General features: G+C 40.7%; 1 protein-coding gene and 1 long non-coding RNA gene across 2 annotated transcripts; both read left to right on the top strand.

The window, feature by feature from the left end:
• Nucleotides 1-471: 471 nt before the first annotated feature.
• LOC142375630 (interferon-induced protein 44-like) lies at nucleotides 472-14,796 on the top strand. Its single transcript, XM_075459775.1, has 9 exons — nucleotides 472-476; nucleotides 2,072-2,132; nucleotides 2,225-2,396; nucleotides 2,487-2,584; nucleotides 2,904-3,070; nucleotides 10,108-10,141; nucleotides 10,707-10,873; nucleotides 14,016-14,049; nucleotides 14,614-14,796. Exons 1-9 carry the CDS (start codon nucleotides 472-474, stop codon nucleotides 14,794-14,796), a joined length of 921 nt encoding a protein of 306 aa, XP_075315890.1.
• Nucleotides 14,797-16,072: 1,276 nt separating this feature from the next.
• Nucleotides 16,073-26,406, top strand: LOC142374858 (uncharacterized). The gene is made up of 3 exons (XR_012768822.1): nucleotides 16,073-16,465; nucleotides 25,538-25,635; nucleotides 25,955-26,406. It is a non-coding gene; the product is annotated as an uncharacterized LOC142374858 (long non-coding RNA).
• The last annotated feature ends 364 nt before the right edge of the window (nucleotides 26,407-26,770 follow it).

Here is a 26,770-nt window from a genome sequence, read left to right as displayed (position 1 = left end):
CCCAGACGACCCAAAAGTCTGAGGGTGGGAGGGAGGGGCTCGAAGCCGGTGTCGGTCCGACGGGAGGCCAGACAGGCGTGGCTGCAGTGCCCTCTCTGGCATGTGGCCAGAGTTCCGGCTTCGAGTGGCAGGAGGCGGTCTGGCAGGCGGCCAGACTTCCTGCGACGTGGCGGCGGGAGGCGGTGGTCTGTCTGATTACAACACATACAGTGACTGCACTTTCAGCTCGGATCGTCATTACACTGGTGTATCTTCACATAGTTATTTGATGTTTTCTGGTCCTTTCATATGATACTATTTAAATATTATAAATATTATTTATTTATTTTTTAAAAACTTACTGAATAATTTCATGTCAGAAGCTGTACATATTTTCTGCATATGTTTTACAGTACACAACCTACAGAATAAAAAAGGATCTTTGGTCATACTTTCCTTTCGTCTTCAATGACATCATGGGCTTGAGCGGACATGGGGTCCGTTTCACGTAGCAGGTTCAACCAACTCTGAGTCTATTCCTGATCTCTGAGTTGATCTACTCTGAAATAGAAAACCCTGAGTTTTCGGTTCCAGAAACGCTGATTTGAGTGAGGTTAATCAACTCTGAGTAAGTTCACCTTGAGTTTAGCGCGTGCACCACAACTTTAAAAAGCCAGCATCAATGGAGCCCCGATTCGACGAGTCACCTTGGCAACGGGGAAGAGGAGGGGCTACGTTTTTCACCAACCTCGAATTGGAAATCTTAATGCGCTCATCCGGCGAGTTTCAATACGTTTTTAGAAATAAGTGCAACACCAGAAGCAGCAGCAAAAGTGTAAGTTTAAATGTAGTCCTTTGCAATCACAATAATATTACAGGGAAATTGCTTGAATGGTAGCCCATTCATTTATTTCATTTAGGTGCAATCTCGCGGGGGAGAAGCTCACTTGGCAGCAGATGAAATATAAAAACATTGTTCAAACAGGTGAGACCTCGGCATGGAGGTACCTCATTTTGATCATGTTTCACACTGTAAAGTAAATATTAAGTGGCTATTTGACTGTGCAGTTATTTTATTCCCAACATAATGCTGTTTTCACACACATAAACTATGTCTTCTCATCTATATTATCCATCCATCCATTATCTATACACCGCTGAATCCGTCAGTCGGGTCGCGGGGGGGCTGGAGCCTATCCCAGCGGTCAATGGGCGAGAGGCGGGGTACACCCTGGACAGGCCGCCAGTCCATCACAGGGCCACATAGAGACAAACGAGACAAACAACCATACACACTCACAGTCACTCAGAAGGACAATTTAGAGTCATCATCTATATCATGTTCTGTTAAATAATTAAGCCTATTTAAACTAACACAGACTTCTACTGAGCCAACAGAAAGAAGGCAGATGCCCATAAAACGGGTGGTGCCCAGCACCGCCACCTCTAACGGGAGGCCAGTGGCTGAGGGAGTCCCCCCCCAAGACACGAGTGCCTTTATAAAATATAATAGGCCTATATATGTCTTTTTTAAGCCTATTCATACAAATATTTATTCGTCTTTTTTTTCTTTTGTCCCAACACATTCTGATGGTGCCGCTCAAAAAGATAATTGTCTGTAAATGCAAAAATCTATGCGCGGTCTGATAACCATCTCCGACGAATATTTATTTCTCTGCGCAATAATGCTGCACCTTCATCCACGGGATCGTTGTCAAAAGGACATGTTGGTGAAAAAAGTCGCCTCCTGCTGTGCCTGATGGACTTATAGAAGTAGAAGAACTCGCTCTGCTGACTGAATGAATGAGGAAATCAGATGGCGTGTGTGGCTGAAAGAGGGCGGAGACAGAAAGAAACTCGAGGTTTCTTGAATAAAACCTGGTCCCGACCAGGTTAGGTTCAGAGAGTCTGTTACTACGGTAACTGACCGTGACGTTAAGTTACCTCTCTCTGTGAAACAGGCTAGAGTTACCCCTCTTTCTCGGGGTTGAGTTACCTCCCTTTGTGAAACGGAAAACTCAGAGTTTCCCTCATTTCAGGGTTAACCAACTCAGAGTTTTCACTAAACCTGCCACGTGAAACGGACCTCTAGAGGTGTTCTGGTGCAAGATATCAAACTGGCTTTAAAGGGACACGTGCAGGACGGTTACAATGTAAGAATGATTTTAGTAAAATAAAATGTGATTCTTTTGAGTTTTATTTCTATTTCTGGATATTAAATATTCATTTTAAATTTATTTTCCAGTTCAATCCTGTGTCTCCGTTGTCAGAGGGTGATCGTCATTACAATAAAAACCCAACTCCCAACGACCGTGTGCAGGTTCTGGTCTGTGTGGTTCCTGCAGACACTTTAAGTATAATGAGTAACGAAGTTGTGCAGAAGTTCAGGAACATCAGAGAGGAAGCCAGTAATCTGAGTGAGTATCAAATATCATGCAGACAATCGCAGCAGTGCTCTGTTCTGTCACTTTATCACTTCTTTACTTCTTTACTTGTTGTCCTGACAGAAATTCCTCAACTGGCCATTCTCACCAAAACTGATATAGAGTTTCCAGAAGTTAAAGATTTAAAGGATGTCTACAGGTCACGATATATGAAAGAAAAGGTATGTTTAGCTTGCAATTCTAAATTAAATTTTGTATTACACCATCATCTTCAGTCATTTAATTCTTAATCTTAGGTACCTGCAGATCAGCTCTGAAACCTTTCTAACTCTAAACAGTTAGTAATCAGTTCAGAAGGAGGGAGAACGTTCTCTGGGGGGAACCCTAACCCACCTGAGAACAGAGGATCTGCATGAAGTGTCTTCTGATTGGTCCAATTCTTGCTGCAGGATAATCATGTTCAGCCCCTGTCCCAACTTTAATGAAACTCTCCAAAGCTGTGAGTTGTGAACACGTCTGATGTTAATTTCTTCAATCCAGATGCAGAAGTTCAGTGTTGATGTGGGAATTCCCATGAACTGCATCTTCCCTGTGAGGAACTATTCTCAGGAAATCAACATGAACAATGACATCAACTCACTGATCCTGGACGCCATGAAAGACATCCTCCAGTGTGCTGATGACTTCCTCGAGTTCACCCAGGATCAGTATTATTGTTCAATGTGCTGATGACTACTTCGAGTTCACCAAGAATCAGCCTGATTAGAATAAGCCTGATTGTTCCTAAAACATTGTGATGAAGAAAAATCACATGGAATTAATCTATTATCCTAACCTGCAAGATTTTATATATAATCACACATTTAGCTCCTAAAAAGAGGAATGAATCTCCTCTGAGTGCTGTTACAGATAAAAAAGCAAGAAAATTAAAAGCTTCTCAAACAGAATTACTAAAACAGTTTCATCCTGTGCTGAACACACATTCAGTACATTTACATGACAGCAGGACACATGCACTGATTGGGTTTGTCCAGCAAAGCTCAACTATTAGAACACATGTAACAGTCAGAGCTGATAACAACAGAATAACCACAAGAGAGTGTCTCATAAAACAGTAAAATGTTGGTAGAAAGCCGGGAAGAAGTCCAATTCCCTGCTTCACATGGTAGCAGTTTACCTCCAGCTTGTTTGGGTTTGTGGGATAACTGGATGTCAATAGCCTGGCGACGCCATCCTACGTACTTCTGCCCAAAGATTTTGGCTCCGCACATAGTCTGGCCAAATCCCCCTACCTCGGTTCGCTCAGTGTTTTGCCAATCAGCAAACAGTTGCGAGTGGTGACGCAGAACTCACGCGCGGAGTCCATTGTAGTCCATATAATTGTAGTTCAACCGCAGCGGAAATAAACATGGCGACGGAAGAACGCCAGAAGCTATCCATGAAGTTGTCTCAACTCTGGAGAGCATTACACAATTAAAACGAGAGCAAGAGGAATGCCTCTTCAATATTGTTAGTGGCAAGGATGTCATAGCTCTCCTTCCAACTGGCTTTGGGAAAAGTTTGATTTATCAAATGGTACCGGTATAATGAAAGCGGATGTGGGAAGCGTGATTCGCGAGCTAGAGCCTCGCGAGAGTAAGCATGAACCTCGGCGCATAACCTACGTCCTTTCTAAACATTATGATTGGTTAAGGGAACTCCGTTACTCCAATGAATTTAAGTTGCTGGGTAAGGTCCCGCCCTCCATGGAAACGGATTCCTCTTGGGTTTTCCCAGACTGTTTGACAGAGTCAACAGTCGGCTTTCGCCCAGGCTAGGATGTCAACTTGAAGAAGCTGGAAACAGCTGGATTCCCCTCCTGTGTTTCTATACTGGGACCAGTTTAAGCTGAGCTGTAACAGCTGAATTTAACTCTGCATGTAAACGTACTGACTGACGTGGACAGATATCAGATTTAGAAGCTGAATGAAAATGAAAAATATTTGAAACTCTTTAGTTAACAGTATGACTTTCTAATAGGCTTTAAAATCCAACATGATGATTTTTCTTTGGGATTAGTAAATAATTTTTTAATTTACTTTAATTATACTCTTGGACTGTAATATATTTACAAACTATAATCACGATGTATCCTCAGTGAAAAGTTGGAAGAAGTTATTAAAAATAAATCTCCATTTAAACATGAAGCTCTGTGTTTTTTATTAAATACATTATTTATTCTTTTTGATGATCAGAAGGGCAAACTGAGTACACTGAAACCTTCCTGTTAGTATTCTTCATCTGTTAAAGTTGCTTCATAAAGTTTTCACACCTCTTATTTAGAGCTGCATAATATATTGAAATATTACAATTATCACAATGTCAATAACACAAGATTAAAGAGGGACAAACACAGCTGTATTTCTGAGCCCTGAGTTCTTATTAGAAGTGTTTTAATATTAAGATTACTTTATTGTCATGTACACACGAATGTCAACATGAAATTACTTCTCCGCATTTATCCCATCCAGGTTGGCACCTGTTGAACACACACATGCACACACACATGCACAGGGTCACACTCATGGAGACAGACGCCATACACTGGAGCCTAACCCCACTAACCCCACAAACATGTCTGGTTAATATTGCCCGTGGAAACTCAACACTAGCAATTTACACAAATCTTCACGACAGAATATCTAAACCTAAACCTAATTATGATCTAATTTTGACTGAAAACATAAAATAAAACCTCAAAAATCACTTTGTATTCATGGGGATAAAATGACTGTCCCCACATTTACAGGAAGTCCCCAGAGGGTGATGTTCTTTCACAGTAAGGTCCCCATTATGTGACCAAACAAGTACACACAAACACACACACACACACACTGATTTTTTCACTGCAGTGACGCTGAACTCCAGCAGAGGGCAGCATTCTGTTACTTTATGTTGTTTCCAGTTCGAGCTGCTGCTTCTATCTTCTGTAAGTAAATCTTTATTTCAAACCATCAACACACAAGTTAGAAATAAAAGTAAAACAGTAAAGTAAAAGTAAATAAGTTTACAAAATGTTTTCTTAAGTTTGAATAAGTAAAATTTTAAAATTTACTTAAATGAAGCATTACATTATTGAAAGGAGAAGTGTTAGATGGACATTGTTGAAAATGTGGAAAAAAATATTAAAGTTTAAATGTTAGAAGTTTTGTGCTGTGCATATATGATATAATATAATATATAATATAAAATATGATACGATATGATATGATATGATATAGAATAGAATAAAATTCACTTTAATCATCCCCAAGTGGGAGATATTCAAAATGATATATGATATGACATAATATTATATTATATAGTATATATAATATGATATATATGATATATTATTATATAATATGTTATGGAACATATTATATAATATATGTAATGTAGAGTGGGTCGTCCAATAACCGGAAGGTCGGTGGTTCGATTCCCACTCCCCCGCTCAAAAAAGATTGATGGACTGACAGCTGGAGGGGTGGCAGTCCACCTCCTTCCCAACAGGTGCCAACCTGGATGGGATAAATGCGGAGGAGTAATTTTGTGTTGACATTCGTGTGTACATGACAATAAAGTAATCTTAATATTAAAACACTTCTAATGTGAACGCAGGGCTGAGAAATACAGCTGTGTTCATCCCTCTTTAATCTTGTGATATTGACATTTTGATAATATAATTGTAATATTTCAACATGTTGTGCAGCTCTAAATAAGAGGTGTGAAAGCTTTATACAAAGATAGATAGATAGATACTTTATTCATCCCAATTTGGGAAATTATTGTGTTGCAACAGCGTATAATATAAAAGATATGTAAACAATTAAACGAAAAACAAGCAAATAAATAGAGAAATAAACATTAGCTATATACAAATCTACAGTATGAACAGAATTTTGCTAAATTTAACTGAGCAGACTCAACCAATAAGAAATATAGGGTATATGGATAATTTACATTATATTGTACTATGATATTATGTATACTATGTACTATATATATTGTGCAGCCCTAAAGGGTTACTAATCAGTGCCAGACCCAAGATTAGTTTGAGCTCTTTTGAATCTCTGATTCTCAGTTTTTCCCAAAGTGGAAATCCCAGAAACCTCTTGTGTTTGTTGTTGTGTATCGTCCACCTGGCCCTTATTCTGAGTTTCTGTCTGAATTCTCAGAGCTTTTATCCCAGTTAGTGCTGAGTACAGATAAAGTCATTGTAGTGGGTGACTTTAATATTCATGTAGATGTTGAAAATGACAGCCTGAATATGAACTTTAATTCTATATTAGACTCTATTGGATTTTCTCAGAGTGTTCACAGACCGACTCACTGCCTTAATCACACCCTTGATCTTGTGCTGACTTATGGCATTGAGAGTGAACAGTTAACAGTGTTCCCTCATAACTCTGTCTTATCTGACCATTTTCTGATAACCTTTGAGTTTACATTACTTGACTATACAGTTTCTGAGAAGAAATTTACATATAGAAGGTGTCTATCAGAGGATGCTGTAACCAGATTTAAAGAGTTAATTCCATCATCCTTTTCTTCACTGCCATGTGCAGATATGACAGAGGACAACTACATAAACTTTACTCCAGCAACACTTGACTCTCTTGTTGACAGCACTATAGTTTCAATGCGTACAGCACTGGACAATGTTGCCCCTCTGAAAAGGAAGGTAATCAGTCAGAAGAGGCTGGCTCCTTGGTATAATTCACAGCTGCGTGCTTTAAAGCAGACTGCAAGAAAGCTGGAGAGACAGTGGCGTTCCTCTAATTTAGAAGAGTCTCAGTTAGTCTGGAAAGATAGTTTAACAATGTATAAGAAAGCCCTTCGTAAAGCTAGAACTGCTTATTATTCATCATTGATAGAAGAGAATAAGAATAATCCCAGGTTTCTCTTCAGCACTGTAGCCAGTCTGACTAAGAGTCCGAGCTCTGCTGAGCCAGGTATTCCTTTAACTCTCAGCAGTGATGATTTCATGAGCTTCTTTATTAATAAAATTGTTTCTATCAGAGAGAAGATTGATGGAGTCCTTCCCACTGTAAAAATTGGCTTATTTTATAGACATTATAAATTAAATGGTCTCAGTACTTTTCCAGGAAAGACACGAGACATGACCTTAACTGAGACTGACCCAGACAGAACAGGGAACCCTCAGATCCAGGTGCAAAAAGCACACACACACATTATTTGGGTTACTCAGAGACATTATTTGGATTATGACGAAGAGCCTACTCATCTCCAATCACATTTGATCAATAAGATCCACTGTGTGAAACAATGAGACATATAAATACAAAATGTAACCGGAAATGAGGGGCTCTGTCTGACGGATTCCTGCGAGAGTTCTGTCATACCGAAACCAGCGCTTCCCTTGTTGCCATCAATAAAGAGTTAATTTTTACTTGAAATACTCCGGTCCGTTCTTGAGCTTCCAACTAAAAAGAACCGAATCTAACACCACTATTATCAGTGATGTATCATCAAGTACAGCAGCTTTAGAAGTATCTTTAGAACCTGATTTGTATTTAGACGGCTTCTGTCCAGTTGATCTCTCTGAATTAACAACAGCAATAGTCTCTTATAAACCATCAACTTGTGTTTTAGACCCAATCCCAACCAGACTGTTCAAGGAGGTTTTCCCATTAATTGACACTTCCATCTTGGATTTGATCAATCTGTCTTTGTTGACAGGATATGTACCTCAGACTTTTAAGGTTGCTGTAATTAAACCTTTACTTAAAAAACCTACTCTTGATTCAGAAGTGTTGGCTCATTATAGACCTATATCCAATCTCCCTTTTATGTCTAAAGTTCTTGAAAAAATAGTTGCAGCTCAGCTTTGTGATCATTTACACAGAAATAATCTGTTTGAAGAGTTTCAGTCAGGATTCAGAGTGCATCATGCATCAAACTGTCCTCATTTTCTTTACCTTGTGAATTACAGGAAGTAAAAGTAATCTGAAGTAGGTGGTTCTCAAACATTCAGCTCTACAACGGTTCTTATCTGTAAGCTGTAATTATCAGAGTTAAACATTTAAGTACAATCTGCAACAAGCTAAATAAACTGAGGACAGTTTGCTCAGTGCTGATGAGTTGGGTTATTTTTATCTTCAAATAAATGTTCATAAAACAGGCCTGATGAAAGTAATCAGTGACCTTAAGAAACTATGTGGTTAATAAGTTTCATGTGCAGTAAAAGTGAAACCAGGACCACAAGGTACTTTCTTTTTCTACATGACTGCACCTGCTTCATCATCTGTACCTCTCACACACTGTGATACAGATGCAGATAAACTCGTGCCAACATGCTACAAAATGATCCAACTGCCTGATGGTACAGAAAGAAACCTGCCCCTCCCATATGAGAGCTGTTCAGGCCTCTAAGACGTCTGTTACCAATTTGGCCCTTTCTTGTCTTTTCTCCACAGTGACTGTTGTTAGAACATCCAGTTTTATTTATCAAACCTCGTTTTGCTCAAATAATTGGGTTTCCTTAAGTCAGTTGACTCTGTACAGCAGTGACTAATCTCAAACACGCAGTACTCAATGTCAGATCTTTAAGTAACAAATCATTCCTGATAAATAGTTTTATTTCCTCTCACAATCTTGATTTTATGTTTTTAACTGAGACGTGGCTCGACAAAAACACAGCAAATGCAGTCCTGATTGAGTCTAGTCCACCTCACTTCAATTTTGTGTCTGAAACAGTAGAAAACCAGAGGGGTGGGGGTGTTTGTGCCATGTTCAGGGACAATATACCCACCCACAAGTTGTCATTTGGGTTTTTTTCATCATTTGAGTATGTGTCATTCAAAATGGAGATAAAACAATCTTCCATACTTAATATCACCATTTATAAACCACCACAGAATTGTTTTATTGATGATTTTACTGAACTACTTTCAATTGTGTGCACTGCTTTTGACTGTTTAGTCATAACAGGGGACTTGAATGTGCATGTGGACGTAGCGCATAACAAGCAAGCTAAAGAGCTCACTGCTGTCCTTGAAATGTTTGGTCTAACTCAGCATGTGACTGAGCCCACCCACAACAGAGGGCACACTCTAGATGTGCTCATTTCAAGGGGTGTTGTTATTTCAAACGTGGATGTCGTCGATGTTGCTTTATTTGATAATTTCTGTGTTTTCTTCGACCTGTCTGTTATACCCAAACCAGCAGCTGGGTCTGCAGTTGTTCGGGGAAGACTCATAAATGACAGAACAGGGACACAGTTTATGGAAATGATTAGGTTTGAGAACACTCTGTGTTCTGATGTTGATGATCTGTTGAACTCTTACACATCAAGTCTCTTAAATGTTTTGGATACCATTGCTCCTGTCAAGGTTAGAATGGTTAAAAGTAGGCAAAGGGCGCCATGGAGGAAAGAAGAGTCGTCAGGGCACAGAAAAGGGAGTGCCGGAGAGCCGAATCAAAGCTCCAGGTTCATTATGAGACTTACAAAGAAAAGCTATGTGTGTTCAACCAGACTTTGCGTAGAACAAGGGAGAGTTATTTTTCTGAAATCATCAAAAACTGCAGTAACAACTCTCGTGTCCTGTTTGCTACAGTAAACAGATTAACAAACCCTCCAGTTTCACTGCCTTTAGAACTCATTTCTACATCCAAGTGTAATGAGTTTGCAATATTCTTTAATGACAAAGTTCAAGGCATTAAAAATGCAATAATTTCCACAACACAAATAACTACTCTGCAGATCAGGAAGATCAGAGAGGAAGCCAGTCGTCTGGGTGAGAACAGAAATCTGCTTTTTTCTCTGTGTTTGGGTTCAGTGGGACTAAACTTCTTCTGAGTATCAAATATCATGCAGACAATCGCAGCAGTGCTCTGTTCTGTCCCTTTATCACTTATTTACTTCTTTACTTGTTGTCCTGACAGAAATTCCTCAACTGGCCATTCTCACCAAAACTGATTTGGCTTTTCCAGAAGTTAAAGATTTAAAGGATGTCTACAGGTCACGATATATGAAAGAAAAGGTATGTTTAGTTTGTAATTCTAAATTAAAGTGTGTATTACACCATCATCTTCAGTCATTTAATTCTTAATCTTAAGTACCTGCAGATCAGCTCTGAAACCTTCATAACTCTAAACAGTTAGTAATCAGTTCAGAAGGAGGGAGAACGTTCTCTGGGGGGAACCCTAACCCTCCTGAGAACAGAGGATCTGCATGAAGTGTCTTCTGATTGGTCCAATTCTTGCTGCAGGATAATCATGTTCAGCCCCTGTCCCAACTTTAATGAAACTCTCCAAAGCTGTGAGTTGTGAACACGTCTGATGTTAATTTCTTCAATCCAGATGGAGAAGTTCAGTGCTAATGTGGGAATTCCCATGAACTGCATCTTCCCTGTGAGGAACTATTCTCAGGAAATCAACATGAACGATGACATCGACTCACTGATCCTGGACGCCATGAAAGACATCCTCCAGTGTGCTGATGACTACTTCGAGTTCACCCAGGATCAGTATTATTGTTCAATGTGCTGATGACTACTTCGAGTTCACCAAGAATCAGCCTGATTAGAATAAGCCTGATTGTTCCTAAAACATTGTGATGAAGAAAAATCACATGGAATTAATCTGTTATCCTAACCTGCATGATTTTATATATAATCACACATTTAGCTCCTAAAAAGAGGAATGAATCTCCTCTGAGTGCTGTTACAGATAAAAAAGCAAGAAAATTAAAAGCTTCTCAAACAGAATTACTAAAACAGTTTCATCCTGTGCTGAACACTCATTCAGTACATTTACATGACAGCAGGACACATGCACTGATTGGGTTTGTCCAGCAAAGCTCAACTATTAGAACACATGTAACAGTCAGAGCTGATAACAACAGAATAACCACAAGAGAGTGTCTCATAAAACAGTAAAATGTTGGTAGGAAGCCGGGAAGAAGTCCAATTCCCTGCTTCACATGGTACCAGTATACCTCCAGCTTTTTTGGGTTTGTGGGATAACTGGATGTCAACTTGAAGAAGCTGGAAACAGCTGGATTCCCCTCCTGTGTTTCTATACTGGGACCAGTTTAAGCTGAGCTGTAACAGCGGCTGAATTTAACTCTGCATGTAAACGTACTGACTGACGTGGACAGATATCAGATTTAGAAGCTGAATGAAACTGAAAAATATTTAAAACTCTTTAGTTAACAGTATGACTTTCTAATAGGCTTTAAATCCAACATGATGGTTTTTCTTTGGGATTAGTAAATCTTTTTTTAATTTACTTTAATTATACTCTTGGTCTGTAATATATTTACAAACTATAATCACGATGTATCCTCAGTGAAAAGTTGGAAGAAGTTATTAAAAATAAATCTCCATTTAAACATGAAGCTCTGTGTTTTTTTATTAAATATATTATTTATTCTTTTTGATGATCAGAAGGGCAAACTGAGTACACTGAAACCTTCCTGTTAGTATTCTTCATCTGTTAAAGTTGCTCCATAAAGTTTTCACACCTCTTATTTAGAGCTGCACAATATATTGAAATATTACAATTATCACAATATCAATATCACAAGATTAAAGAGGGACAAACACAGCTGTAATTCTGAGACCTGCGTTCATATTAGAAGTGTTTTAATATTAAGATTACTTTATTGTCATGTACACACGAATATCAGTGATGTATCATCATGTACAGCAGCTTTAGAAGTATCTTTAGAACCTGATTTATATTTAGACGGCTTCTGCCCAGTTGATCTCTCTGAACTAACAACAGCAATAGTCTCTTCTAAACCATCAACTTGTGTTTTAGACCCAATCCCAACCAGACTGTTCAAGGAGGTTTTCCCATTAATTGACACTTCCATATTGGATTTGATCAATCTGTCTTTGTTGACAGGATATGTACCTCAGACTTTTAAGGTTCCTGTAATTAAACCTTTACTTAAAAAACCTACTCTTGATTCAGAAGTGTTGGCTCATTATAGACCTCTATCCAATCTCCCTTTTATGTCTAAAGTTCTTGAAAAAATAGTTGCAGCCCAGCTTTGTGATCATTTCCACAGAAATAATCTGTTTGAAGAGTTTCAGTAATCAGTGACCTTAAGAAACTATGTGGTTAATAAGTTTCATGTGCAGTAAAAGTGAAACCAGGACCACAAGGTACTTTCTTTTTCTACATGACTGCACCTGCTTCATCATCTGTACCTCTCACACACTGTGATACAGATGCAGATAAACTCGTGCCAACATGCTACAAAATGATCCAACTGCCTGATGGTACAGAAAGAAACCTGCCCCTCCCATATGAGAGCTGTTCAGGCCTCTAAGACGTCCATTACCAATTTGGCCCTTTCTTGTCTTTTCTCCACAGTGACTGTTGTTAGAACATCCAGTTTTATTTATCAAACCTCGTTTTGCTCAAATAATTGGGTTTCCTTAAGTCAGTTGACTCTGTACAGCAGTGACTAATCTCAAACACGCAGTACTCAATGTCAGATCTTTAAGTAACAAATCATTCCTGATAAATAGTTTTATTTCCTCTCACAATCTTGATTTTATGTTTTTAACTGAGACGTGGCTCGACAAAAACACAGCAAATGCAGTCCTGATTGAGTCTAGTCCACCTCACTTCAATTTTGTGTCTGAAACAGGAGAAAACCAGAGGGGTGGGGGTGTTTGTGCCATGTTCAGGGACAATATACCCACCCACAAGTTGTCATTTGGGTTTGTGTCATTCAAAATGGAGATAGAACAATCTTCCATACTTAATATCACCATTTATAAACCACCACAGAATTGTTTTATTGATGATTTTACTGAACTACTTTCCATTGTGTGCACTGCTTTTGACTGTTTAGTCATAACAGGGGACTTGAATGTGCATGTGGACGTAGCGCATAACAAGCAAGCTAAAGAGCTCACTGCTGTCCTTGAAATGTTTGGTCTAACTCAGCATGTGACTGAGCCCACCCACAACAGAGGGCACACTCTAGATGTGCTCATTTCAAGGGGTGTTGTTATTTCAAACGTGGATGTCGTCGATGTTGCTTTATCTGATCATTTCTGTGTTTTCTTCGACCTATCTACTTTACCCAAAACACCAGCTGGGTCTGCAGTTGTTCGGAGAAGACTCATAAATGACAGAACAGGGACACAGTTTATGGAAATGATTAGGTTTGAGAACACCCTGTGTTCTGATGTTGATGATCTGTTGAACTCTTACACATCAAGTCTCTTAAATGTTTTGGATACCATTGCTCCTGTCAAGGTTAGAATGGTTAAAAGTAGGCAAAGGGCGCCATGGAGGAAAGAAGAGTCGGTCAGGGCACAGAAAAGGGAGCGCCGGAGAGCCGAACGGAAATGGCGCAAGTCAAAGCTCCAGGTTCATTATGAGACTTACAAAGAAAAGCTATGTGTGTTCAACCAGACTTTGCGTAGAATAAGGGAGAGTTATTTTTCTGAAATCATCAAAAACTGCAGTAACAACTCTCGTGTCCTATTTGCTGCAGTAAACAGATTAACAAACCCTCCAGTTTCACTGCCTTTAGAACTCATTTCTACATCCAAGTGTAATGAGTTTGCAACATTCTTTAATGACAAAGTTCAAGGCATTAAAAATGCAATAATTTCCACAACACAAATAACTACTCTGCAGATCAGGAAGATCAGAGAGGAAGCCAGTCGTCTGGGTGAGAACAGAAATCTGCTTTTTTCTCTGTGTTTGGGTTCAGTGGGACTAAACTTCTTCTGAGTATCAAATATCATGCAGACAATCGCAGCACTGCTCTGTTCTGTCACTTTATCACTTATTTACTTCTTTACTTGTTGTCCTGACAGAAATTCCTCAACTGGCCATTCTCACCAAAACTGATTTGGCTTTTCCAGAAGTTAAAGATTTAAAGGATGTCCACAGGTCACGAAAAATGAAAGAAAGGTATGTTTAGTTTGTAATTCTAAATTAAAGTGTGTATTACACCATCATCTTCAGTCATTTAGTTCTTAATCTTAGGTGCCTGCAGATCAGCTTTGAAACCTTTGTAACTCTAAACAGTTAGTAATCAGTTCAGAAGGAGGGAGAACGTTCTCTGGGGGGAACCCTAACCCACCTGAGAACAGAGGATCTGCATGAAGTGTCTTCTGATTGGTCCAATTCTTGCTGCAGGATAATCATGTTCAGCCCCTGTCCCAACTTTAATGAAACTCTCCAAAGCTGTGAGTTGTGAACACATCTGATGTTAATTTATTCAATCCAGATGGAGAAGTTCAGTGCTAATGTGGGAATTCCCATGAACTGCATCTTCCCAGTGAGGAACTATTCTCAGGAAACCGACATGAACGATGACATCAACTCACTGATCCTGAACGCCATGAAACACATCCTTCACTGTGGTCACGACTTCCTCGAGTTCATCCAGGATAAGGCTGATTCTTCCTAAAACATTGTGATGAAGAAAAATCACATGGAATTGCAGCAGTCACAGTGCCGTGTGGATTAAAAGTTTTCAAACTTTGACAAAACCAACATTCCTGTGGAGGATGTTTACGTCTGTGGATATAAACCAGATCTTCATTTTCTTTCCACAAAGGAAAAAGAGACAGAAACTGCCTAATTTACGTTCAACTTCTACTCTCTTAAGAGCTTTTAGGAGTGAAAAATAAGCAACAGACACTTGTCATAAAAATTGGAAAACTCGAATGAACAAAGAACCTTTCTGTTGGAGATGTTGGAGACCTCACTATCTTATCTTCACCATGAATCGAATTGACATGTTAACACCCTCTCCCCCAGAGAAAGAGACCAGATGGCTACATACGAACTGAGAAGACTTCACTAAGACTCACTTTTAGTCGAACCTTAAAACTATATTAAATGTGTTTGATAACCGTATACAATTTCTTTCAGGTTTCCAGCTTGATCACAAGACGCATATAGAGACAATTTGTACGATTCTGGCTTAAATATTGACAAAGAACTGATTTTGGTGGAAAATGCCCAACCTGCCTGATGGAACCACATTGCCCCCTAGTGGTCTGCAGTGTTGATTAGTTGAACATTTAAATCCCAGAGGACTCAGTAAAATGGACAAGATATATGCAACTATTAACTTCTAACGATGTCCCTTCGGTATCTATTTGGTATTTGTTTAGTGTCCCCATTGTTAACACAGAAAATTAACATTGTGTGGTTCACTATTCATATGTCACGATTTCATAGATATTCATCTGAATTTTGAAAGTCATAATCATCAATTACGTTGTGTGTCATTTTGATGTCTTTATATTGCAAGTCTATGTTATATCTTTAATCTGCATATCTTAACAACATGTGGTGTTTTCAGAATCACCGAGACAAATGTTCTATGAGATGGGAGTAATGGAGAAATAAGCGTTTCTTTGTCTAAATCCAGAAATCCCCACGTAAAACAGATCATCTTACACAGACACCCAGGCAGACACTCACCACAGTTCAAGCATATCATTGGCTGAAAAAGTAGTGTAAGCCCCGCCTCCGAGAGTCAAAACCCGGAGCCCGCGAAAAACTCTCCCTCTCTTGCTTCTAGTTTTTGTTCCTGAAGAGTTCCAACCCAGAGTTTCAGAAGGAGATTTGAGCAGAGAACAGTTGCTCAGAGAGTTTTGGAGATGGTTTGAGCAGAAGAGAAGAGCTCACCAGAGTTTGGGAGTTTTCCCATAATCTCAGGAGAGAGCGGAAGGACGTGAGGATGAGCGATGCAGAGGACGACCGGAGGAGACCCTCCAGAACCCAGTGAGACCCCGGAGACGAGAAAGAAAGACCCGAACAAAGATAAGAACAGAATGAAGTTTTCCTACCCAGAAAGCCAACTCCAAGCAACCCTTTATTAATCTTCTGTGAACTTAAGTTCACTTCATCAGAGAAGCAATGGACCCACTGACACTCAGAAGATTCGATCATCTAACCACAGTCCTCGGCACCATCGTTTCGGTTTCCCGGTGAAAGAACCAACTGAGAAGTCCGCTAAAGTCAGCCTCCACAGCCAGGAAGGCCCAGAGAGCGGAAGAGAAATCCCCTCGGACCCCGCGTGGCCGCTGCCGTGTTCCGAGCTGACTAAGCAGAACTTCAGCACAGTAAGACCGACCCGTTTTCACCTTAAAGTGGGTTTGATGGATGTCTCGAGGCTTTCACAGAATGATAAATTAATCCGAAATGTCAGTGTTTAGCGTCAAATAGTCAGCCAACCTAAACTATTTGAATACATCCAGTATCTCCCCATTCCCCATATTTTATTTTCCATACACTAAGTGTTTTATATAATCACCCATATTCAATGCATCTCCTGTTTGTTTAAAGGTTCATGTCTAAGATCATATCATTGTAATAAACAGTTCATATATCTATATATATATGTTATAATCACAGATTGTGTCGTATGCTTTCTTTACGTAATGTCTGTCCAACCAAACGAGAACTTCACGAAAGTAACGAGATATGAGACTGATTATTAATTGATTATAAACTGATTATTAATTTAACATACCAGGATCGTAAGATTTTAACAGTCGTCCTCCCTGGACTGTAACTTAAAGCAAGTTTAAACATCAGCGAGGTGGTGCCCTAATTTCGAGGTTTAAGATAAATCCTTATATTTGATATATATAATTGCCCCGGTAACGCTACAGAATTAATCTGTTTTCCTAACCTGCATGATTTTATATATAATCACACATTTAGCTCCTAAAAAGAGGAACGAATCTCCTCTGAGTGCTGTTACAGATAAAAAGAAAGAAAATGAAAAGTTTCTCAAACAGAATTACTAAAACAGTTTCATCCTGTGCTAAACACACATTCAGTACATTTACATGACAGCAGGACACATGCACTGATTGGGTTTGTCCAGCAAAGCTCAACTATTAGAACACATGTAACAGTCAGAGCTGATAACAACAGAATAACCACAAGAGCGTGTCTCATAAAACAGTAAAATGTTGGTAGAAAGCCGTGAAGAAGTCCCATTCCCTGCTTCACATGGTAGCAGTTTACCTCCAGCTTGTTTGGGTTTGTGGGATAACTGGATGTCAACTTGAAGAAGCTGGAAACAGCTGGATTCCCCTCCTGTGTTTCTATACTGGGACCAATTTAAGCTGAGCTGTAACAGCGGCTGAATTTAACTCTGCATGTAAACGTACTGACTGACGTGGACAGATATCACATTTAGAAGCTGAATGAAAATGAAAAATATTTGAAACTCTTTAGTTAATGACTTTCTAATAGGCTTTAAAATCCAACATGATGATTTTTCTTTGGGATTAGTAAATCTTTTTCATTTACTTTTATTATACTCTTGGTCTGTAATATATTTACAAACTATAACCACGATGTATCCTCAGTGAAAAGATGGAAGAAGTTATTAAAAATAAATCTCCATTTAAACATGAAGCTCTGTGTTTTTTATTGAATATATTATTTATTCTTTTTGATGATCAGAAGGGCAAACTGAGTACACTGAAACTTTCCTGTTAGTATTCTTCATCTGTTAAAGTTGCTCCATAAAGTTTTCACACCTCTTATTTAGAGCTGCACAATATATTGAAATATTACAATTATCACAATGTCAATATCATAAGATTAAAGAGGGACAAACACAGCAGTAATTCTGAGCCCTGCGTTCATATTAGAAGTGTTTTAATATTAAGATTACTTTATTGTCATGTACACACAAATATCAGTGATGTATCATCATGTACAGCAGCTTTAGAAGTATCTTTAGAACCTGATTTATATTTAGACGGCTTCTGTCCAGTTGATCTCTCTGAACTAACAACAGCAATAGTCTCTTCTAAACCATTGTGACGACCCCTCCGCTCCACTAGATGTCCCGGTTCTCTTCAGTGCCTTTTCCCTTCTACAGAAAGTACGGAGTGCTCGTCAGACTGATTGGGCACACCTGGAGCCCGTGCTTCAAAAGCTTCTCTCTTGCCAGTTTCGGCCCCTCCTGACTTGCCTTTGACTTGCAGGGCGGCGCCTGTTTTGTTGTTTTTGATCGCTTACACATTCACACACTCAGGCATGCATACACAACTGACCACTGACTTACACGTTTCTTTAGTTTACATTATTTTGGTAATAAAAATTGTTTAAAATTTGGAAGCTTTCGTCTGTCTCCCATTTTTTGTTACAGCCTTAGAGCCGGGCTGTGACAAATGGGGGCTCGTCCGATCGTCCGCTAATTCGGTGACATAAGAGATCAGCTGTAGTTATAGTTGCGAATAGAGGTGAGATTTTTTTTTGTTGGGAGAAGTTGACGAAAGTGATGGTTGTTGGTTGTTTTGGTCAGTGAGCCAGCTGCTGTAAGTCTGTTTGGAGATGGTGTGTTTTGTTTGGCACCGAGTTGTCTGGTCCCGTACGGGCCGTGGTGGCTCACGGTGGTTCTGTCCCTGTTAGGCTTTACAGCGAGTTCCCTTTTGGAGTTCGTTGGGGGGGGTGTTGTTTAGAGCGTTGTGAACGTGGTCAGAGCAGTTGTCTCGGGAGCACATCCGGAGCTGCAGGTGAGTCGCCATTAATTTTTGGTTGCTTTACCGGGCTCACGGGCGTTGGTGCATAAGAACCCACCACAAGTAACATCCGAAGACCAGGGGGGAGCTTAGCTAGAGGTTGGTGAGGCAGTTAGAGGGACGGCTCTACTGTGACGTTGCGGTGCTTGTGGGCTGGTTCAACTCAGGTAAGTAGGCTTTTGTAATTTGGTTCGGGTGCATTGGTAGGCGTAATCTGTATTTTGGACAGGTAATTGTTTGTTAGTTGGCATGGCTAGTGTAGAGGATTTTTTGAGTGATCCGTCCGAGGAGGGGCTGGAGCGCTGCACACGCGACCAGTTACTAAGGATTGCTGATCATTTTGAATTAGAGATCAGTGATAGACGGTCTAAGGAAAGTATCAAAGCTATTATCAAAGCTAATCTGACTGAGTCGGAGGTTATCAAACCTGGTAAATCGCAGGCTGCCGGTACGGTTTTGGAAGCTGTTGTGTTTGGTGATCCTGGTTTAACTTTTGAACAGAAGCGTGAGTTGCTTCAGTTACAGGCTGAGGTGGAACAAAAAAGACAGGACACTGAACTTAAAAGGCTGGAGGTGAAAAGGCTGGAAGTGGAGGAGCGTAGGCTGACTTTAGGGGGTGCAGGCCATGCTTCTGGTAGGTTAAATTCTGGTTCGTTTGATGTTGCCAGTAACCTGCGTTTGGTTCCTCAGTTTGGTGAGCGAGATCCGGACACATTTTTCTCCCTGTTTGAGCGCGTGGCTGACAGTAGGGGGTGGTCAGATTCAGACCGAACACTGTTGCTACAGTGTGTGTTAACAGGTAAAGCGCAGGAAGCGTACTCTGCTCTCACAGTAGCTGAAAGTAAAGTTTACATCACTGTGAAGGAGGCCGTTTTGACCGCTTATGAGTTGGTGCCGGAGGCGTACCGACAAAGGTTTAGGACCTGGGAGAAGTCTGGGAAGCAGACTCATGTTGAGTTTGCTAGGGAGCTGGAGACTCATTTCAGTCGGTGGTGTGCTTCCTTGGAGGTCAGCACTTTTGGTGACCTTTGTAATTTGGTTGTTCTAGAGCAGTTTAAGAACTCTATTCCCAGTCACATCGCTGTGTACATTAGTGAACATAAAGTCAAGACTGCTGCAAAGGCCGCTAAGCTGGCAGATGAGTATGTGCTTACACACAGGGGTGGCCGTGAGTACCACTCTCGGGATGATTTTGGTTACCGGGGAGGTGGTAAACGTGGGGCAAGTCATGTGAAGGGAGATGAAGGAATTGGTCATCTGGGTAACAGCAGACCAGAACGGGTTGCATATGGTCAAGTACAGTTTGACTCAACTAAAACATGCCACTATTGCAAAGGCAGGGGGCATTGGAAGGGTGATTGTTCTAAACGTAGGAATAGTGGTCCCCAGGTTAAATCTGTTGCTCTTGCTACCTCTGATAAACGTGTTAATCCTATCATTTCCTCCTCCCAGCAGGTGGAAGCTGGAGGTACGTGCAGTTTGGATAAGGCTGAGTTCTCAGCTTTTGTCTCGGATGGCTATGTGTCACTGGTTGGGAGTGATGCTACTGTGCCGGTAAAAATTCTGAGAGATACGGGGGCTTTTGACTCATATATTGTGAGTTCTGTGTTGCCTTTTTCTGAGGAAACAAATACTGGAGACTCCATTTTGATGCAGGGAATGGGGCTAATGGTGTTGCCAGTTCCGCTGCATAAACTGATGCTGCACTGTGGGTTGGTTCAGGGTGAGGTTACCATGGGGGTGCGTCCTGCACTTCCCCTTAAGGGGGTGGATATTATTCTTGGTAATGATCTTGCTGGGAGACATGTGTGGGCTGATGGTCTGCCACCTCCACCCATAGTAACATCTTCACCTGTTGTTACAGGAAGGCCAGATGAGAGTGCTCAGTGTTTTCCTGGAGTTTTCACGGCCTGTGCGGTGACACGAGCTATGTGCCGTGTTGAGTCGGAGTCTAATACTGACCTGGAGGATGAGAGAGCAGGAGAAAGTGAGGTTTTCTCTGTAGACATCCCTGAGTCTCTTTTGTCTGTTTCTCGCAGTGACCTGCTGGCGGAGCAGAGAGCAGATCCCTCTCTGAGTCAGTTATTTGATCAGGTTCTCACTGTTAAGGAGGCAGAGAGTGTTGCAAGTGGGTACGTGTTGAAGGATGAGTTGTTGGTGCGGAAATGGCTGCTGCATGGGGAAAACTTTGTTGGTGACCCTGTCTGGCAGATTGTTGTTCCTTCTAAATTTCGCAGTGAGGTGCTGAAGGCTTCCCATGATCAGTCTGGGCATCTGGGTGTCCATAAGACTTATAATTATATTCTGCGGTACTTTTTCTGGCCTTGGTTAAAAAAGGATGTGTCAAGGTACATTAGAACATGCCATACATGTCAGATTACCGGTAAACCAAACCAGAGTATTAAACCGGTTCCTCTGTATCCTATCCCAGCAATATTACAGCCATTTGAACATTTGATTATTGATTGTGTCGGTCCTTTGCCTCGTTCCAAGGGTGGTAGTAATTATTTGCTGACAGTAATGTGTCAGAGCACAAGGTATCCAGCTGCGTACCCGCTTTGCACCATTACTGCTAGGTCTGTGGTAAAGGCTCTGACGCAGTTCATTTCCATCTTTGGCATTCCAAAAGTAATCCAGAGTGATCAGGGATCAAACTTTTCCTCTCATTTGTTCGCTCAGGTTTTGAAACAACTGAATGTAAAGCATAATCAGGCTTCTGCGTACCATGCTCAGAGTCAAGGGGCTCTGGAAAGATTTCACCAGACCCTGAAATCTCTGTTGCGTGGCTACTGTGTTGAACTAAACCAGGACTGGGAGGATGGGCTGCCTTGGCTTCTGTTGGCTGCTCGAGAAGTGGTGCAGGAGAGCACCGGGTTTAGTCCAAATGAGCTAGTTTTTGGACACACAGTGCGTGGGCCACTCACATTATTGCATGATGCTGTGGGGCTGTCGGAACCGCCGAGTAATTTGGTTGATTATGTAAATGGTTTTCGCCACCGGTTGTATGCTGGGGGGGAGATGGCTAGAGAGAAGTTGACCTCTTCCCAGGGGAAAATGAAGCGTCTATATGACCGTAAAGCTGAGCAGCGGCAGTTTAGCCCTGGTGATCAGGTACTTGCGTTGTTGCCAGTTTTCAGCTCCCCTTTCCAGGCAAAGTTTACTGGCCCGTTTACAGTGTTACGCCAGCTGTCAGACCAGAATTATTTGCTGTCAACACCGGGCCGTAGGAAGTCCACACAACTTTGTCATGTCAATTTATTGAAACCTTATTATACTCGGCAGGTCGACACATCCAAAGGTGAGGAACAGACAAGGACAGGTAAGGCTGTGGCTGCTGCAGTAGGAGGGTTGAGGTTTTTGTCTGTACCAGAGGTTGACGGGGTTATCCAACCTGATGAAAGTTTGTTACATGGGAGGTTAAACAATTCTGAAACTCTGAAAAAAATGAAACTTCTGTTTGGACACTTGTCTGAGGTAGGGAGCTCTGAGCTGTTTGCTCTGATAAATGAGTATCTGTGTTTGTTTGGTGACGTACCAAGTCGAACTCACCTAATTGAACATGATATTGATGTAGGTGAGACGCAGCCAATCCGCCAACGTTTCTACCGGGTGTCGGAAGAGAAGCGCAAGGTCATGGACAGGGAAATACAGTACATGCTTGTTAATGGTATTGCTGAACCCTCTGCATCTAGCTGGGCATCACCTTGTTTGTTGGTAGATAAGTCTGACAAGAGTCCCAGGTTTTGTACGGACTACCGGAAGGTAAATGGGGTCACAAAACCAGATGCTTATCCCCTACCGCGAATGGAAGACTGCGTAGATCAGGTCGGCTCAGCTCAGTTTGTGAGCAAGTTCGATTTATTAAAGGGTTACTGGCAGTGTTCCTCTGGTGGTCTTTACTGACCATAATCCTATAACTTTCCTGCATTCATTACAGTGTCCAAACCGCAGGTTGATGCGACGGGTGGTATTTTTGCAGTCTTATTGTTTGAATATACGCCACATTAAAGGCTCGGATAACATTGTGGCTGACGCTCTATCCAGAGCACCTTGCATTTAAATGTGTACTGTGCCATTATGGTTTACTTTGGTTTTTCAGGCTTCCTCATCACTGTGTCTCGCTTCTTCAGGCGCCGGAGTTGCTGGGTTGCAGAGAGGGCGGGTTGCTTGGCTGACTGGGGTTTGCAGTATGGTGCATGTGCCCTCTTTTAGTTCCAGGGGGGAACTTTGTTTTTATGGGGGGGGGTGTGACGACCCCTCCGCTCCACTAGATGTCCCGGTTCTCTTCAGTTCCTTTTCCCTTCTACAGAAAGTACGGAGTGCTCGTCAGACTGATTGGGCACACCTGGAGCCCGTGCTTCAAAAGCTTCTCTCTTGCCAGTTTCGGCCCCTCCTGACTTGCCTTTGACTTGCAGGGCGGCGGCTGTTTTGTTGTTTTTGATCGCTTACACATTCACACACTCAGGCATGCATACACAACTGACCACTGACTTACACGTTTCTTTAGTTTACCTTATTTTGGTAATAAAAATTGTTTAAAATTTGGAAGCTTTCGTCTGTCTCCCATTTTTTGTTACAGCCTTAGAGCCGGGCTGTGACACCATCAACTTGTGTTTTAGACCCAATCCCAACCAGACTGTTCAAGGAGGTTTTCCCATTAATTGACACTTCCATATTGGATTTGATCAATCTGTCTTTGTTGACAGGATATGTACCTCAGACTTTTAAGGTTGCTGTAATTAAACCTTTACTTAAAAAACCTACTCTTGATTCAGAAGTGTTGGCTCATTATAGACCTCTATCCAATCTCCCTTTTATGTCTAAAGTTCTTGAAAAAATAGTTGCAGCTCAGCTTTGTGATCATTTCCACAGAAATAATCTGTTTGAAGAGTTTCAGTAATCAGTGACCTTAAGAAACTATGTGGTTAATAAGTTTCATGTGCAGTAAAAGTGAAACCAGGACCAGAAGGTACTTTCTTTTTCTACATGACTGCACCTGCTTCATCATCTGTACCTCTCACACACTGTGATACAGATGCAGATAAACTCGTGCCAACATGCTACAAAATGATCCAACTGCCTGATGGTACAGAAAGAAACCTGCCCCTCCCATATGAGAGCTGTTCAGGCCTCTAAGACGTCCATTACCAATTTGGCCCTTTCTTGTCTTTTCTCCACAGTGACTGTTGTTAGAACATCCAGTTTTATTTATCAAACCTCGTTTTGCTCAAATAATTGGGTTTCCTTAAGTCAGTTGACTCTGTACAGCAGTGACTAATCTCAAACACGCAGTACTCAATGTCAGATCTTTAAGTAACAAATCATTCCTGATAAATAGTTTTATTTCCTCTCACAATCTTGATTTTATGTTTTTAACTGAGACGTGGCTCGACAAAAACACAGCAAATGCTGTCCTGATTGAGTCTAGTCCACCTCACTTCAATTTTGTGTCTGAAACAGGAGAAAACCAGAGGGGTGGGGGTGTTTGTGCCATGTTCAGGGACAATATACCCACCCACAAGTTGTCATTTGGGTTTTTTTCATCATTTGAGTATGTGTCATTCAAAATGGAGATAAAACAATCTTCCATACTTTATATCACCATTTATAAACCACCACAGAATTGTTTTATTGATGATTTTACTGAACTACTTTCAATTGTGTGCAGTGCTTTTGACTGTTTAGTCATAACAGGGGACTTGAATGTGCATGTGGACGTAGTGCATAACAAGGAAGCTAAAGAGCTCACTGCTGTCCTTGAAATGTTTGGTCTAACTCAGCATGTGACTGAGCCCACCCACAGCAGGGGGCACACTCTAGATGTGCTCATTTCAAGGGGTGTTGTTATTTCAAACGTGGATGTCGTTGATGTTGCTTTATCTGATCATTTCTGTGTTTTCTTCGACCTATCTACTTTACCCAAAACACCAGCTGGGTCTGCAGTTGTTCGGGGAAGACTCATAAATGACAGAACAGGGACACAGTTTATGGAAATGATTAGGTTTGAGAACACCCTGTGTTCTGATGCTGATGATCTGTTGAACTCTTACACATCAAGTCTCTTAAATGTTTTGGATACCATTGCTCCTGTCAAGGTTAGAATGGTTAAAAGTAGGCAAAGGGCGCCATGGAGGAAAGAAGAGTCGTCAGGGCACAGAAAAGGGAGTGCCGGAGAGCCGAGTCAAAGCTCCAGGTTCATTATGAGACTTACAAAGAAAAGCTATGTGTGTTCAACCAGACTTTGCGTAGAATAAGGGAGAGTTATTTTTCTGAAATCATCAAAAACTACAGTAACAACTGTCGTGTCCTGTTTGCTACAGTAAACAGATTAACAAACCCTCCAGTTTCACTGCCTTTAGAACTCATTTCTACATCCAAGTGTAATGAGTTTGCAATATTCTTTAATGACAAAGTTCAAGGCATTAAAAATGCAATAATTTCCACAACACAAATAACTACTCTGCAGATCAGGAAGATCAGAGAGGAAGCCAGTCGTCTGGGTGAGAACAGAAATCTGCTTTTTTCTCTGTGTTTGGGTTCAGTGGGACTAAACTTCTTCTGAGTATCAAATATCATGCAGACAATCGCAGCACTGCTCTGTTCTGTCACTTTATCACTTATTTACTTCTTTACTTGTTGTCCTGACAGATATTCCTCAACTGGCCATTCTCACCAAAACTGATTTGGCTTTTCCAGAAGTTAAAGATTTAAAGGATGTCTACAGGTCACGATATATGAAAGAAAAGGTATGTTTAGTTTGTAATTCTAAATTAAATTTTGTATTACACCATCATCTTCAGTCATTTAATTCTTAATCTTAGGTGCCTGCAGATCAGCTTTGAAACCTTTGTAACTCTAAACAGTTAGTAATCAGTTCAGAAGGAGGGAGAACGTTCTCTGGGGGGAACCCTAACCCTCCTGAGAACAGAGGATCTGCATGAAGTGTCTTCTGATTGGTCCAATTCTTGCTGCAGGATAATCATGTTCAGCCCCTGTCCCAACTTTAATGAAACTCTCCAAAGCTGTGAGTTGTGAACACATCTGATGTTAATTTATTCAATCCAGATGGAGAAGTTCAGTGCTGATGTGGGAATTCCCATGAACTGCATCTTCCCTCTGAGGAACTATTCTCAGGAAACCGACATGAACGATGACATCAACTCACTGATCCTGAACGCCATGAAACACGTCCTTCACTGTGGTCACGACTTCCTCAAGTTCATCCAGAATCAGCCTGATTAGAATGAGCCTGATTGTTCCTAAAACCTTGTGATGAAGAAAAATCACATGGAATTAATCTGTTATCCTAACCTGCATGATTTTATATATAATCACACATTTAGCTCCTAAAAAGAGGAACGAATCTCCTCTGAGTGCTGTTACAGATAAAAAAGCAAGAAAATTAAAAGCTTCTCAAACAGAATTACTAAAACAGTTTCATCCTGTGCTGAACACTCATTCAGTACATTTACATGACAGCTGGACAAATGCACTGATTGTATCCTCAGTGAAAAGATGGAAGAAGTTATTAAAAATAAATCTCCATTTAAACATGAAGCTCTGTGTTTTTTATTAAATATATTATTTATTCTTTTTGATGATCAGAAGGGCAAACTGAGTACACTGAAACTTTCCTGTTAGTATTCTTCATCTGTTAAAGTTGCTTCATAAAGTTTTCACACCTCTTATTTAGAGCTGCACAATATATTGAAATATTACAATTATCACAATGTCAATATCATAAGATTAAAGAGGGACGAACACAGCTGTATTTCTGAGCCCTGCGTTCATATTAGAAGTGTTTTAATATTAAGATTACTTTATTGTCATGTACACACGATTATCACTGATGCCATTCTTAGGCAAAGTCCTAGAAAAAGT

The sequence above is a fragment of the Odontesthes bonariensis genome, chromosome 24 (assembly GCF_027942865.1).
Source record: "Odontesthes bonariensis isolate fOdoBon6 chromosome 24, fOdoBon6.hap1, whole genome shotgun sequence".
Classification (NCBI taxonomy): Eukaryota; Metazoa; Chordata; class Actinopteri; order Atheriniformes; family Atherinopsidae; genus Odontesthes; species Odontesthes bonariensis.
Note: the sequence above shows the minus strand (reverse complement) of the source record. Positions and strands in the feature narration are given on the sequence as shown.